This window comes from Ovis canadensis, chromosome 23 (assembly GCF_042477335.2).
Source record: "Ovis canadensis isolate MfBH-ARS-UI-01 breed Bighorn chromosome 23, ARS-UI_OviCan_v2, whole genome shotgun sequence".
In the NCBI taxonomy this organism is placed as follows: Eukaryota; Metazoa; Chordata; class Mammalia; order Artiodactyla; family Bovidae; genus Ovis; species Ovis canadensis.
The window spans coordinates 75,472,406-75,487,540 of record NC_091267.1 but is presented as its reverse complement, the minus strand read 5'-3'; the positions used below and the strand labels follow the sequence as shown (position 1 = coordinate 75,487,540).

General features: G+C 46.8%; 1 protein-coding gene across 3 annotated transcripts; it reads right to left on the bottom strand.

The window, feature by feature from the left end:
* Positions 1-3,349: 3,349 nt before the first annotated feature.
* On the bottom strand, positions 3,350-13,518 carry SERPINB11 (serpin family B member 11). Of its 3 annotated transcripts, none has more exons than XM_069568887.1 (7): positions 13,344-13,518; positions 10,769-10,815; positions 10,448-10,576; positions 8,630-8,747; positions 7,274-7,416; positions 6,474-6,629; positions 3,350-4,217 (listed from the first exon to the last, which is right to left on the bottom strand). In XM_069568887.1, exons 1-7 carry the CDS (start codon positions 13,516-13,518, stop codon positions 3,813-3,815), a joined length of 1,173 nt encoding a protein of 390 aa, XP_069424988.1. In that variant the 3' UTR covers positions 3,350-3,812. The 3 variants fall into 3 exon arrangements, with proteins under 3 accessions (XP_069424988.1, XP_069424987.1, XP_069424989.1); XM_069568886.1 differs by lacking the exon at positions 10,769-10,815 and adding an exon at positions 12,000-12,059 and having other exon boundaries at positions 13,351-13,518; XM_069568888.1 differs by lacking the exons at positions 7,274-7,416; positions 8,630-8,747; positions 10,769-10,815 and adding an exon at positions 12,000-12,059 and having other exon boundaries at positions 13,351-13,518.
* Positions 13,519-15,135: the final 1,617 nt, after the last annotated feature.

Below are 15,135 nucleotides of genomic sequence, written 5' to 3'. Positions count from 1 at the left end.
AGCCGAGAGAACGCAGAGCTTCACATGCTCCCCTCCCCTCCCCACAGTGTCCTCAGCTGTCAGCCCCGCCATTAGCAAGACACACGGGCCACAGACCGTAAGCCTGCATTGTTTCAGTTACTGTCAGTAATTAATCTGCTTACTTAACCACATTAGTCTTAACTAAATTCCATAGTTTACCTCGCGTTCACTCCGTATTTCGCATCCTCCACACCTGGCCGAATGTATAACGGCGGCGTCCTCCAGTCCGGTGTCGCGCAGAACGGTTTCAGAGCTTGGCGCGGGGACACAGGCCGCTTCCGCGTCTCGGCTGTTGCAACAGATGCCGCAGTGAACACAGGTGTGCAGAGAGCCACTCATTCCCTCTGGATACGTACCCAGAGTGGGATTGCTGGGTCATATGGTGGTTCTACTCTCAATGTTTTTGAGGAACGTACTATTGTCAATAATGGGTGAATCAACCTCCCACCCATGGTGATCAAGAGCTCCCTTTTATTTAAGCTTTTACCTCTTGAACTTCTGTCTCTTTTTGATGACGGCCATTCCAACAGGTGTGAGGTGACAGCGTGATTCTGATCTGCGTGTCCCTGATGATCGGCAATGCTGCACCCGTGCTTGCGGACCTGTTGGCTGCGCGCATGCCTTCTCTGGAGAAATGCGTATTTAAGCCCTTTGCCCATTTTTTACTGGGATATAACTGACATTTAACATTAACTCTTTGAAAACAAATATCATGTATCAATGCATATATGTGGAATCTAGAAAAATGGTATAGATAAATTTATTGGCAAAGCAGAAATAGAGACACAATCAGAGAGAACAAACATGTGGACACCACGGAAGGAAGAGGGGTGGGGAGGAAAGGAGATCGGGGTTGACACAAATACGTTATTGATACAAGGCATGAATAGGTAACTAGTGAGAACCTACCGAATAGCTCAGGGAACTCTGCTCACTGTTCTGTAGTGACCTAAATGGGAAAGAGATCCAAGGAAGAGGGGATATATGCATATGTAGGTTGGTGCTGGGGAAGATTGAAGGCGGGAGGAGAAGGGGATGAGAGAGGATGAGATGGTTGGGTGGCATCACCGGCTCGATGGACATGGGTTTGAACAAGCTCCAGGAGCTGGCGATGGACAGGGGGGCCTGGCGCGCTGCGGGCCAGGGGGTCGCACAGAGCTGGACACGAGGAAGAGGGGATATATGCATATGTAGGTTGGTGCTGGGGAGGATTGAAGGCTGGAGGAGAAGGGGATGAGAGAGGATGAGATGGTTGGGTGGCATCACCGGCTCGATGGACATGGGTTTGAACAAGCTCTGGGAGCTGGCGATGGACAGGGAGGCCTGGCGCGCTGCGGGCCATGGGGTCGCGAAGAGCCGGAAACAAGCTGGCGACTGAGAAAACCGCAATGGCTGGTTTACTTTGCTGAGCAGTAGAGACGAACACGACACTATAAAGCAACTATGCTCAGGCTTAAACAAAATAGCTCTGTGAGAGAGTGAACGCAGCTATGTTCTCCACACCCAGCACTGGGTGCTCGAGGAGCTCCTGGCTTCGCACAGCAAAGTCTCAAGAGTGTGACCCCCTCCTCCGCGCCCAGAGACTGGTTTAGTCACTGTCTCTCCAAGTCCTATGTCTCTGCCCAGGGCCCATTGGTGCTTTTGCAGCCCTCTCAATTGGTGACCGTCAGCTCAATTCCCACCCCTTCAGGGGACTCTGAGGTTCTGGAATGGAGGCTGTGACTGGACACTCACTCTGAGCCTCTGTCAGGGAGGGAGGTCCTACATCTCGGCCTCAGTCACCCCCCACCCCCATGCCTGGTCCCGCAGCTCCTCTGAGCTCCTGTACAGCACACACCGGGGGCCGTGAGAAGGACTCAGCATCCACCAGACAGATGGCCGCCGCTGTCTTTCCTAGATGTTTAAGGTGAAAAGTAGATGCCAAGAAACAACGTATTTTTTCACACCCATCATAGTTGCGCCATGGTTCTCACAGTTCTGCAGTTGAAAATGCTGGGTCATCCGTGAGCTGGGCCGAGGCGGCTTCTTGGCTTTGTGCCATGTGACAGGCGCACTCGGTAAAGGGCCCAAGGTCACGCGCAACCCCTCCAGTGCCGACAGGCAACGCCACGTGGTGCTTTAAGGAGGTATCCTTCCTTCTCATACTCTCTGGAAATCACTGCTCGCTTGCTACTTTATATTCTATTATTAAATAAGGGCGTCCCCGGTGGCTCAGTCACTAAAGAACCCCCTATAATGCAGGAGATTGCCCACAGCACAGGAAGCCCGGGTTCAATCCCTGAGTCTGGAAGTTCCTGGAGAAGGAAATGTCAATCCACTCCAGTATTCTTGTCTGAAAATCCCGTGGACGGAGGAGCCTGGTGGCTGCTGTACAGGGTGTCACAGAGAGCCAGACATGACTGAGCATACGCGCATCCCTCAGGCCCCAGTAGGGAAGTTGGAGTCCATCCCTGTCCGCCACCACTGGCAATAGTAAGATGTGGCCCGTCAGTGCAGGAGGGAATCAACGGGGGTCTTGGACTGACTGCTCTAAGACAGCATAAGAGAAGGGGGATTTGAGGGACTCTTCTGTGTTCAGCCCTCTGAGAGAGTTCTGGAGGGAAGCATTCGTCAAGGTGACACTGAGAAGGCAGTGAGCACATTATGGACGCTGCTATCTGGTCATCACTTCACGTTATTACACACAGAAATTAAGGAGGGTTTCTTTTTCAAAAAATTGGTCTTATTTTGTTTTTTGGCTATGTCTAATAGCATGCCGGGTCTTAGTTTCCTGACCAGGGATCAAACCCTATGCCCCCTACAGTGGAAGCTCTGAATCTTAACCACTGGACTACTAGGGAAGTCCCTGAGAAATTTTTCTAATGAAATATTCTGATTGATGTCTGGTTTTTTCTGTTGTGAATTTTACTTATTGCATTATTGTGAATATTGAGGGCTTCCTGGTGGCTTAGCAGTAAAGAATCCACCTGCCAATGCATAAGATACCAGTTCTATCCCTGGGTTGGGAAGAACCCCTAGAGAAGGAAACGGCGGCCCACTCCAGCATTCTTGCCTGGAAAATTCCATGGGCAGAGGAGCCCAGAGGGCTACAGTCCGTGAGTAGCAAAAGAGTTGGACATGAATTAGTGACTAAGCAACTAAACGCTATTGAGAAAGAGAAGGAGGGAGGGAGGGAGGGAGGGGAAGAAGGGAGGCTCTGATTCAACTTAGAGCCTGAAAAGATTTAGCCAAAGATTCTACTAAACTGTGCGCTGAATCAGGCTTCCACTTACCCAGTCTTTTCTCACATGTATTGAGTCGCTGCAGAGTGCTAACAATCCTCCAAGAGTTTAAGGCGTTTCATGTATTTATTATAGTCAATACAGAATTCATGATGTTATATTTACACATACAAGAAAAATAACAGATTTTAGGACCCAGCCAAAGTTGAAGCCCTTACATCGGTCTTCCGAAGGTAAAGTGACCACTTAGCCAAGAGCCCAGTGACACAGACAAGTCGAGAAAATCTAATCTTCTAAACTATGTCCCGCTGGCTGGATCATATCACCCGGACAGCACTTGAACGAGGCCCCAAAGATGAGAGACAGAGGCTTGTGTGTAGCTATAGCTTCTTCTGTGATGACCCTCGTCTGAGGCTTCACCAACTCATGAGATAAGCTAGGAGATGTCCTAGACCCATTTTTCAGAGGAGCAAGCTGAGGCAGGGAGGACGGTGAGGGATGACCCGCTTTTAGTCGAGGTTGGGCACTGCACGTCCTCTGTGACCCTGAGCCTTGCTCCACCCACTCTGCTCAGGGAGAGGCCAGCTTGCCACAGAAGAGAATTGTGTTGGTGTGAAAGTGCTTGATGAAGAACAGGAAGGGGTGGTTTGCCACGAACTGAGCTCGGATGGGAAGTCTTTTTAGTACCAGGACATCGCCAGTGGCCGCGGCTGCCTCCGTGCCCTCCTCGTTGACCTCCACATAGGACTTGTGGATGACCTTTGATACAAAGAGGCCCTTGACTGGGGATATTCCAGAAAGGTCTGCCCTGACCTGGCTGAAGATGCCTGTCATCCCGAGGGACTCCAACAGGGAGCTGAGCTCATACTTGATCTCCAGCTTGAACCTCGGGAGATGCACTTCCACGTCCCTCCGCACCATGTTGGACGGGCTGGTCCATTCCTGAAAGGCCTTCGAGTTCAGCTGCTTCTCTACCTAAGAGACAAGACATGGGTGGGGCCACGAGAGCTGGACACAGGCCCTGCGCGTTACACGCTGCTTGCTCCCTAACTCTCGGCGTCAACAATTCAGCATCAGCTTCTTCCCTACCTTTAAAATGTGCTCAAGCCCTGTCTGAAAAAAACAAAAACCCCACGTGCGGCCACACCTCCCCTCTTCCCTTGTCTGCCTCTCACTAATGCTTCATAACCAAACTTGTCTATGTGTGTCCTGCACGCTTCTTCTGCCTCATTTCCTCAGCAGCTAGGCATCTCTTAAACTCCCTCTATTGCCGTGAAGTCCTTGTGCCCCATTTCCTGGATGAATTCAACCATCTCTTCTGGGCGCACACACCTGAAACGTGAGTCACGTCTCCTTTGTGAGCTGGTTTCACCGCTCTAACCCCAGGTCCTGCCCTCATTGTGCCAGAAGCTTCTGAACCCCGGATGTACTCTGCTTTCACCCAGCAATGCAGTTCCTGGGTCTATGCTCCGATTTCCCCCCAAGCAGTCTCACAACTCAGACCTCTCACCCTACATCCAGTTTCAAGAGTTTCTGAAGCCCTTCAAACTCTACCCTTGGTCATTTGAAACTCTCTGTTCAGACCTCCCTGCAGCTCCAAACCAGTATGTTACACCGCATCAATCTATTACAAGAGTTGAAAATTTTTTGTACTTTTTTCCCCATCCTGACAGTATAAAATCAGACCTAAAATAAAGGCAGTTTTCATTCCTAAGCCTCTCTTCCCCTGTACTTTTCTGCCCTGATCCGAGTTACCATGACTTCATGTCAGACCCACCTCGCTACCGCATACTTCTAAGGCCCTGGCACGTGTCCTTTCCTCTGGCTGAGCAGCAGGTACTGCCCTTGTTCCTTCATCTCCTCCTTATCTGGAGAGGCTGGCATCGCGGTGACTCTATAGATACCTTCCTGATTTCCTCACTCAGCTTTGGACTCTGAGCTTCCACGTGGCTTTCTGCAGGGTCTATCACAGCGCTCCTTACACATTCAACTCTGTGTTGTAACCTCAGATTTGTCTGTGTTTCCAGAACACAGCAGAATTTTTAGCATGCTGTAGACACTCAATGTTTGGTGTATGAATAAATGAACAATTAAATAAAAGAATCACAATTCAATAAAAACCACTTCTGGGATGTCCCTGGCAATCCAGTGCTTAAAACCCCACCCTTCCAAACCCGTACACTTCACAGCACAGCCCAAAGGTAAAAAAGATCACTTCTAAGCTGCTTCCAAGTGCTCTGTGCCCGCAGACCTCCAGAGGATTGAGCTCCCCTGCAGTGACCGCACCTCTGCCACACGCGTTCTCACAGCCGGGGCTGTGCTGCTCTTCCTAGAGCTCCAGAGCACACACCCCAACCCAGGGACGTCCAGAAGACTTCCCTGCTTTCCCAGCCTAGGGATCGAACCCAGGTCTCCCACATTGCAGGCGGATTCTTTACTGCCTGAGCCACAAGGGAAGCCCGCTATAGAAAGGGGTTTCCCAAATGCCCAATGACCAGTGTGTGCGTGTGTGTCTGTGTGCGTGTCTGTGTGTGTATGTGTGCATCTGTGTGTGTGTGTACTGGTACCACAGGTACTTCTGCCTCCAGATGCCCTTTTTTTAATGTAAGAACAGATTGCTCTCCCTGAACACATCACCCTGAAGTCAGGGGCTTCGGGATGTCCACGCTTTGCTCTCACAGCACCTGGGCAGAACTGCTGAACCTGATAGAATTCGTGACTGGCAGCACTATATGGTCATGAAATATACATCGTGTGTGTGTGTCTGTGTGTGCGTGTGTGTGTGCATGTGTGTGTGTCTGTGTGTGCGTGTGTGTCTGTTTGTGTGTGTGTGCGTGTGTGTCTCTGTGTGTGTCTGTGTGTGCCTGTGTGCACATGTGTGTCTGTGTGCGTGTGTGTGTGCGTGTGTGTCTGTGTGTGCGTGTGTCTGTGTGTGCGTGCATGTGTGTGCACATGTGTGTCTGTGTGTGCGCATGCATGTGTGTGCGTGTGTCTGTCTGTGTGTGTGCGTGTGTCTGTCTGTGTGTGTGCGTGTGTGTGTCTCTGTGTGTGTCTGTGTCTGTGTGCACGTGTGTGTGTGTGCGTGTGTGTGTGTGTGTCTGTGTGTGCGTGTGTGCACGTGTGTGTGTCTGTGTGTGCGTGTGTGTCTGTGTGTGTGTGTGTGCGTGCGTGTGTTTGTGTGCGCACACACACCCGTGTTCTCACTGCACACTAGCATTCTCATACCCTCACCTGGTCTAAGTCAGCCGTGCCCACTGGAAGCAGAATGATCATGCCGAGTGTGTTGTTGACATAGGGCAGCTCCAAAACCTGCATCTGTGGTTCCTCGATGAGGGCCAGTTTAAACTTCCCAGTCTGATACATCATCTCCACAGTTACACTTTTACCCTATGTTTTTAAAACAAAAGGTTGTAATTAGATGGTACAGTTACATCTGTGTGTGTACAGGTACGCATACTGATTTTCCTTTCAAAGGGTAACTGCATTAGCACCAGAAAGGCATGGGTGAAACAGAAATGACAAAACGCACCCTGTATTACATTGCTTTGCAAAGGTTATAAGTTTTTTTAATTTTAAAATGTCTGTGTTCAGATAATATACATACTAATAAAAATGATAACATATATGTTTCCCCAAAACAAAGGCAAGGTCTCTAGATAAAGTGATTTATGTGGGAAAGTGAGATTATAGGATCATCTCCTTTTTTTGGATCTGATTAGAGACTTTCTGGGAGAAAAATAGTTCAACTAACTTTGCTGTGTTTCTAGAGAAACTATTTGCTAGAGAAAGCATGTCTGGGAAGAATGTAGACCCAGAAGAACAGTAAGAAAAGGATGGACTTCCTTCTATTCCTGATCACCCTGTTAGGCGCCCTGTGAGAAAGGTTACCATTACTTCATAGGGGCAACAAAAACAAAATTCGAGGAAACACAAGGCCTAGAACCAGTATTTCCGCTGAAACTTTCTAAATTATCTTTAATGGATATGGCATTCTCCGAAATTGATCATCCACCTGAAAATAAAATGCTCACCTTACTTAACTGAAAAGGGGTTCTAAACGTTTCTCGTTCCCGGAATTTACTCTGCCATTGTCCTTTGAAATAGATGGCATTCACCAGGACCATGACGCAGGAGGGCTCAATTGTGCCTTTTTCAAAGAGGTTAGTGACTTTCCCTTGTATGAAACAAAAAGAATAAATAATATATTTGGATTTGAACTTAGTAGAGAGTTGAAGAGTTACAAGAAATTTGGAGCCTTTGTTAAGGCTAATTACAGATTTGAGATGCCAGAAGCCTTCCCTCATCTGAGGCCATAACACATGCTCTTGTCAAACGAAGTTTATTTCAAAGAATATTGAATGCTTTGTTACCTCTAATCAGAAGCTGGCATTCAAGGAATACCAAGTATGTTAGCTATGAATCAACCAGTCTTGTAGCTAGTCATATGTTTCTTATACAGAACTGCTTTTTGCAAAATTCTAGAATCATCCCTACAGTGTGCCAGTTGCTCAGTTGTGCCCCAGTCTTTGTGGCCCCTGCACTGTAGCCCGCCAGGCTCCTCTGTCCACGGGATTTTTCTGACCCAGGGATCAAACTTGAGTCCCCTGCATTGCAGGCAGATTCTTTACCATCTGAGCCACCACGGAATCATTTCCTGTGTCTTACTTCTAATATCTATCAGGCTTTATAGTTACCAGTACCTCACCAATTGCAAATATGTTACATATTCCAAAGATCCACTGGACCTTTCCGTATGCTAAGCTTAGTGTATCACAAGCATATAAGCCAACATTTGAAATAAAAATGTATCTGAAAAATCAGGATTTATAAAACTATACCAAGAATTTCTTGCTGTAAATATATTGATCAAGATGGAACACCAAGCCCTCTTGGAGCATTTTGGAGTGTTGCAATTTATAGCATTTTTTTGGAATATAATCTATCATACAATATGAAACAAAGGTATATGAAATATCAGACTCTAAGCCTGATGAGAGCTTTCATTTCTATTGAACTTTTGGACCAAACATAATACCTAGCATGTAACAACAATGATGAACATCATTTGACTATATATATACATGTGTGTGTATATACACAAATGAATGGATAAATAAATAAATACACAAATTAATGACAAAATATCGGTAACAGTCTAAACATACACAGCATGTGGGTCCGTGATGACAGACAGCACTGATCAGTCTATGCTCAAAAGCTTTACAAAACCTTTACGTGCCAGGCATTATTCTAGGCACAGAGCCCCAAACTGAGGCCAGAACGCTAATACAAACAAACGCATCTAGCTTCCTCCTTAACGTTAACTCAGCAAGTTTACCAACACAGCTCAAATAAAGTTTGGAGACATGTGGTTGACTTATCCTCACCATCAGTTTTACTTTCAACCCAAGCATTGATGGCTTTCCTTGTTTCTTCTGCAGACCGTTCAAAGTCAACAGTTTGCAGCCTGGCTCGATACAGTTTCTCAGAGCAGTGTAAGTATCGCTGCAAAAGAGAGGGTAGTTGCATAACACCAAAAAATAGTGTAAGGAAAGTTACTGCTTAACTGGGTTTTTTTGTGCCTGAATCCAGGGAAAGCTTAACTGAGAGTAAAATCTGGCCCTTGACCCAGTTCTTGCCCTGAGCTGCATCCAGCTGCAGCTGGAACATGCTTACGTGACTGCTCACAGCCCATGACAGCTCACAGCAGTGGGAGTTTTTCCAGACAGAATCCTGGGGTATCAGTATCTTCTGACACAGACCAAGACAATCTAATGAAACTAATGGGGAGCTTCTCAAGTCAGCGTCTCATGTCAGATGTAATCATCATTGTCTCAAGTCAACATCTATTTATAATTAGGCCCAGATCACGACAGCTTTGAGGGAGAGAAAATAATGAGAGAGGGGCCCACAGTTTTAATCCCCTTACTTCAGGTCCTCTCCGTAAACGCTCTCTTTACGCTTCTAGGGCTATAGAAGAAAATACCTCCGAAATATCTATGATACCAAGATGGGCCACACTAAGTTGCAAAAACTCTGATAATCCAAATCTTGTTGAGTATAAGATGTAGCCTGCAACCCAGGCTAGGGAAGAACATTAGGAATTCAAGGCTGCATCTCGCTTCACCCAGCTGACATTTAGGTTTCCTTGCCCAGTCGCTCAGTCATGTCCAGCTCTTTGTGAGCCCCATGGACTGCAGCACAGCAGGCTTCCCTGTCGCTCACCATCTCCAGAGTTTACCCAAACTCATGCCCATTGAGTCAGTGATGCCATCCAACCATCTCATCCTCTGTCTTCCCCTTCCCCTCACGCCTTCGATCTTTCCCAGCATCAGGGTCTTTTCAAATGAGTCAGCTCCTCTCATCAGGTGGCCAACGTATTGGAGCTTCAGCTTCACTCCTTCCAGTGAATATTCAGGGTTGATTGACATCTAAGTCACACTGGTCAAACCAAAGCTGTGTCACTGAATTTAGGATTTCACCTCACTCGCTGCAGGATAATGTAGCATTTAATATACAGGAAGATGAGTTTAGATAGGGTTCAAATCTAGGCTTTGTCACTTTATGTCTGTGGCCTTTGTAGAATCTGCTTCATGATTGTAGAATTGATAACAATTTTCTAACTACATCTTACAGGACCGTGTAAGGAATAGATGAGACTAAGTAGAATGACCAGCACGTAATAAACACTCAGTAAAGCTGTATATGCTAATGCCATTGGAAAGTGGCCTCCCTAGTGTTAGAATTTGGGAACTGGAAAGAGCGTAGTCTAACCCTCTCATTTTACAGGTGAAAGAGATTTGTCCAAAGTCACGCCTCAGTGGGAACAGCTCTCTTGGCTCCCAGCTCAGTGTGCTTTCCATCAACTCTCAACATTCTGCCATTAGGGACCTTTGAAAAAGAGATGAGACATACGTTTTGTTTTCTTTCTGGTTCATAAGGGATAATTATTACCAAATTTGTTTTGTGCTTCATCCTTCACCTTACTCTGGGACAACATCGGCTATTTGCCAGAAGTTACGTGACATTTCACAACCTTAAATAGGAGTTTGGTAAAAACCATTTCACTGAGGCTCTATCTCCACTCAAATGTAATCTCTTGAAGATGAACATCGTGTGACCCTTCTTACCCTTCATTTTATTTTATAATGTGAAATTCAGAGGGTGCCAAGAAAGCTGTTGACCTCTGTTCCAAAGGGACTCACCTCATGGAATGCCATCGCCTTTGTCCCGTAGAGTCTGTTGGCGATGCTGAGGGTGTAGTTAGAGTCTGGCCGATTGATCTGGGAGAAAAGGGCTCCCAACTCTGAGTGGATCCTTCCAGCTCGGTTGCACTGAAGCACCAGTAAATAAAGAATGGAGCATTAAATTGCTGATTTCTTGCCATTAGAGAGTATAAATAATGTGAAACAATAACCAGACAGCAAGGCATCTGCCTCTGAATAGAAGGGCTGTGAACATGAGCAAAGCAGGAGCTGGCAAGCCGGAAGCCTTCTCCTCCTCCAGACTTCCTCTCCCGCAGTGACCTCGGCACTCTGGGACTTGGGCTGCAGACCGCGTGCAGAATTGTAAACTACCGCAAACACACAGGGGCTTGTCGGCTCTCGAGGTTTAATCCAAAACCAGACATTCTAATGACGAGATCCTAGTGGGGCTTCTCAGAGCGACGATCCGAGTTTGACTGTTGCCTTTGAACCTAAAGAATCATTCTCCTTCTCTATCGGTCATGCTCCTTTCAATGTCTTCATTTTCTATGTGATCATTTAATCAAATACTGAGCTCTTTATTGAACTGACCTGACACACCCATCTGTCCATCACAGAAGAAATTCATTTAAGCATGTGGCTTTTTTAAAATTTATTTCTTTTTTAATTGAAGGATAGTTGCTTTACTGAATTTGCTGTTTTCTGTCAGACCTCAGCATGAATCTGCCACAGGTATACATATATCCCCTCCCTCCTGAACCTCCCTCTGCTTCCCTCCGCATCCCGCCCTCTGGGTTAGTACAGAGTCCCTGTTTGAGTTCCCTGGGACATTCAGCAAATTCCCATTGGCTATCCATTTTGATATGGTCATGTAAGTTTCCATGTTACTCTCTCCATACATCTCACCCCTCCTCCCCTCTCCCCGTGGCTTTGATGAATCTGAATTCATGGAAACTGTAGGGTTCATGCCTATATTGCCCAAAGTGAATGTTCCCAAACTATGGGTTCTAATCTCCTAACAATAAGGGTCCATGAGGCAAGCACTCTATGGCTCTAGGCATCACAGTCAAGCATATACGTGGCAGTTCTATTTGATTTTGACGTCAAAAGATACCCTTTTCTTAGAAAGAACAGAGACCGCAGCCCTGGAGCACGCGGTTGGGTGACATCAGGCCCTGTTTTCCTGCTATAGAATTAAAAGGTAAAGCATCGGGTCCTGTCTCAGTCCCCTCATTGGCCTGAAGACCTGACCCTACGTAGAAGAGCCTGGCGGACTCACCGTGGGGCACAGTCCATAAGAGAACAGCAAGCTGAACGAGGACGACAAACGCGGGTGATAAAAATCTGGGGGCTTCACTGTGGTTGTCACTATCATAGCGCTAATCCTATCGGCCAGTCACCCTCAGGAGGATTAAAGGAGGAAACCGAGGGTCCATCCCTCGCGCGCTTATGAATCAGTAAAGTGCTCTGCCACTCAGCGCCTGGACTGCATTATTTCTTGGTGCTCTTTTATCAAAGAGCATTTGACAGCTCAGCAGAGATATTATCATACCTTAGCCAAGTCCTTGAACTCTGGTCCTGATGATTCTACAATATGATTAAAGTGAAGTACCTAGAAAAAAATGAGATAGATTGGCATCAGAAGCAACGTACAGTCTATAGAGGCTAACAGTTACAAGTTTTTCCACTTCAGATAAAGACCTAGTAAGAACTAATGTTTTTGCATATCTTACTTAATCCTCCCGATAACTTTTAGAGTAGACACTATTATCCTCATTTTCTGCTAGGGAAACTGAGTTCATGAGGTTAATCCACTTGGCCCAACCCGCATTGCCTGTCTGGCCCCAGGCCCTGAGCTCTGGCTCACAGACTCCTCAGCCCCTCCGCCACTGTCTCCAGGCAGGCACTGACAGCTCCTCTGGGGCTGCGCAAATGCTGCATGTTTTCCCAGTAAATTATTTATTTAAATGTCAGAAAATGCTAAAAGTGCATCAAAATATGGAATAAAGGACAAGCAATAATAAGATGTGCAAATAACCTGGGAGTTGTTAAGTGGTATCCTTCCAGACTTCTCACAGAAAAAAAAAAAAAAAATGCTCCTCTGTCCATGGAATTTCCCAGGCAGGAATACTGGAGTGGATTGCCATTTCCTCCTCCAGGGGAATCTTCCCCACCCAGGGACCAAGTCTGCGTCTCTTGTGTCTCCTGCCTTCGCAGGTGATCTTTGCCCTTAGGGCCGCCTGGGAAGCCGTATACACACACACACGTATAGAGACGTGTGAATGCGTATGTGCGCATGGACGGCGGGAACCCACTGCATATCAGCTGTGTTGCCCGTTCTCTCCTAGTCTCAGTTCAGCCTCTGTTTCCCCATCTGTAAAATGGGGATAACAATTCCTACCCCTAACACACAGGGCTTCAGATGCATAAATGAGCACTGTAAAAAACTAGATAACTTTTAAACAGTCTTTTTTTTTTTTTTTACTGAATTTGGCCATTTTTTTAAACTCCATTATTTTTTCATTTGGAATATAATTATTCTACAACACTGTGTTCGTTTCTGATAGAGACCCATTTTATTGTAAATTAAAATTGTAGAGGGCAAGAATCGTACCGTATACGTGTTCTCTGGCATGTTTAAATCACTGTAAGGATAGACTATGAAAGTAAATTTCAGTCATTTATGTGTGAAAGCGCTGATGGCAAGAAAGAGATGGAACGTGGCACGCATTGTGTTATTTGCACCGTAAGGTATAGCTTTATCTCAGCTATTAGAAGTAAGAAATATGCTTTGTCCACATGTGGTTCTTCTTTCACAAGACGGCAGCGTTTCCTGGGTATAGAGGTGAAAGTCGTCCTGAGGAAGACCCCAGGCCACCCGGGACTCCTGCTGTGCCCAGTACCTTCTTCATCTGCGCTGCGCTGTCCCCTCTGGCTCCCAGGAGGATCATACTAAGAGCGTAAAGAAGACTCAGCGGGGAGAAGAAGACATTGTCTCCTGCATGGTTAGAGCTCAGCTCCTTGAACACATCCAGACAAAATTCAACGTTTGCTGTGCTGAGGGAGTCCATTTTAGGCAAAGCCCTACCTGAGAATGGAAGGGAAAAAAAATATCTCAGGCATACCTGGAGGCAAAGCTGATATCAAGCATTCAGTTATGACATTCCGTGTATGTAAGCGTCTGAGCCCACTGCCTCATAGCCTGTTGTCACACTTTCCGAGGAGCTAATAAATGCTAGAATGGGGGAGGGGCCTTCACAGTAGTTTTTTATTCTCATGAAGAGAAGATTTATTGTTCTCTTCAACCAGGACTTCAAAGCTCTCTCTCTATCGTTTGTGTACATTTAAAAGTGACAGCTAATTTTTCTGGAGCAAAAGTGCGAAGAATGGGACCCCTTGGCTCTTGTTTTCCAGGCTTTAAGGGCTCTCCTTGTCCTGGAATTTGTACTGAAAAGTCCTGGAGCTACACAGCCCAGCCAAAAGAGATCCTCCCAGCAGCTCCCGTCCTCACAGCCTCCACCCTCTCACTCCTGCACAAGCAAGGTGGGAGACAGTGGGGCGAACTCGGATGGCGTTCTCTGCACATTTCACCTCCTTGGTGACCCTTATTTCTGGTCTCCTCCACAGAAGTAAGGGGATCCTAGCAAATAGGTCATGCTATCTGAAGGTGGACCAAGCCCTCAGCCCCGCGTGACAGCAGGAAAAAAGGAGGAAAGGAGGAGAAGTTGAGAGGAAAGAAAAGACGCTGGAAAGGAGTGTTCTCTACGGACAGCGGCGCATCAGGAAGGAGCCCGCAAACGCCTGCTGAGCACCGCCGAGTGCAGAGACAGCCGAGCCGCACTCGGGGCCTCAGGGATGCCCCACTTTCTGGGCCCATTGCCAGCAAACACTTTCTTCCTTCAACTTCCTGCCCATGCTTCTCTCTCACCCATCACCGGCTCCTCCAGCCGCGCCTTTCTCAGCCTCTGCACGCAGTAGCGCGTCAGGGTGCAAGTCTCTGCCTTCTGTACTGTTCCAGCTCAGTTGCTCAGTCATGTCTGGCTCTTTGCAACTCCATGGATGGTAGCCCGCCAGGCTCTTCTGTCCGTGGGGTTCTCCAGGCAGCAATACTGGAGTTGGTTGCCATTTTCTTCTCCAGGGAATCTTCCCAAACCAAGGATCTAACCAACATGTCCTGCATTACAGGCAGATTCTTTACCACTGAGTCACCAGGGAGGCACCCCCCTCCCAGCCTAGTCTTGCACTTTTTAATATATTTACCACATGTATTATAAATCTGTGTTTTATGCATTATATATACATGACTTAATGTAAATATAAGCAATGTCTATGTTTGTTTATATAAATAAAACATGTATATGGACTATACGCGTATCTATTGCCTAACCTGCTCACTGGAATACAATCTCCATTAAAGCAAGGAGTTTGCTTTTTATGCTTTATTCCAGCACCAGCCCTGACCAATTCACTAAATATCTATGATACACAGATGTACACAGAATACTGAGGAAGCTCTGTGGGGACAGAACTAACCCAAGAGTCCCAGGAAGACTTCCTGGAGGAGGCAATGTCCTAACCCCCCTTGAAGAATGAAACAAGTCACCCAGGTATACACATAAAGGAAGATCATTACTGACAGAAGGCTAAACATGAGCAGGGACTCAAAATCCTGAAAGAGAAATTTGTAT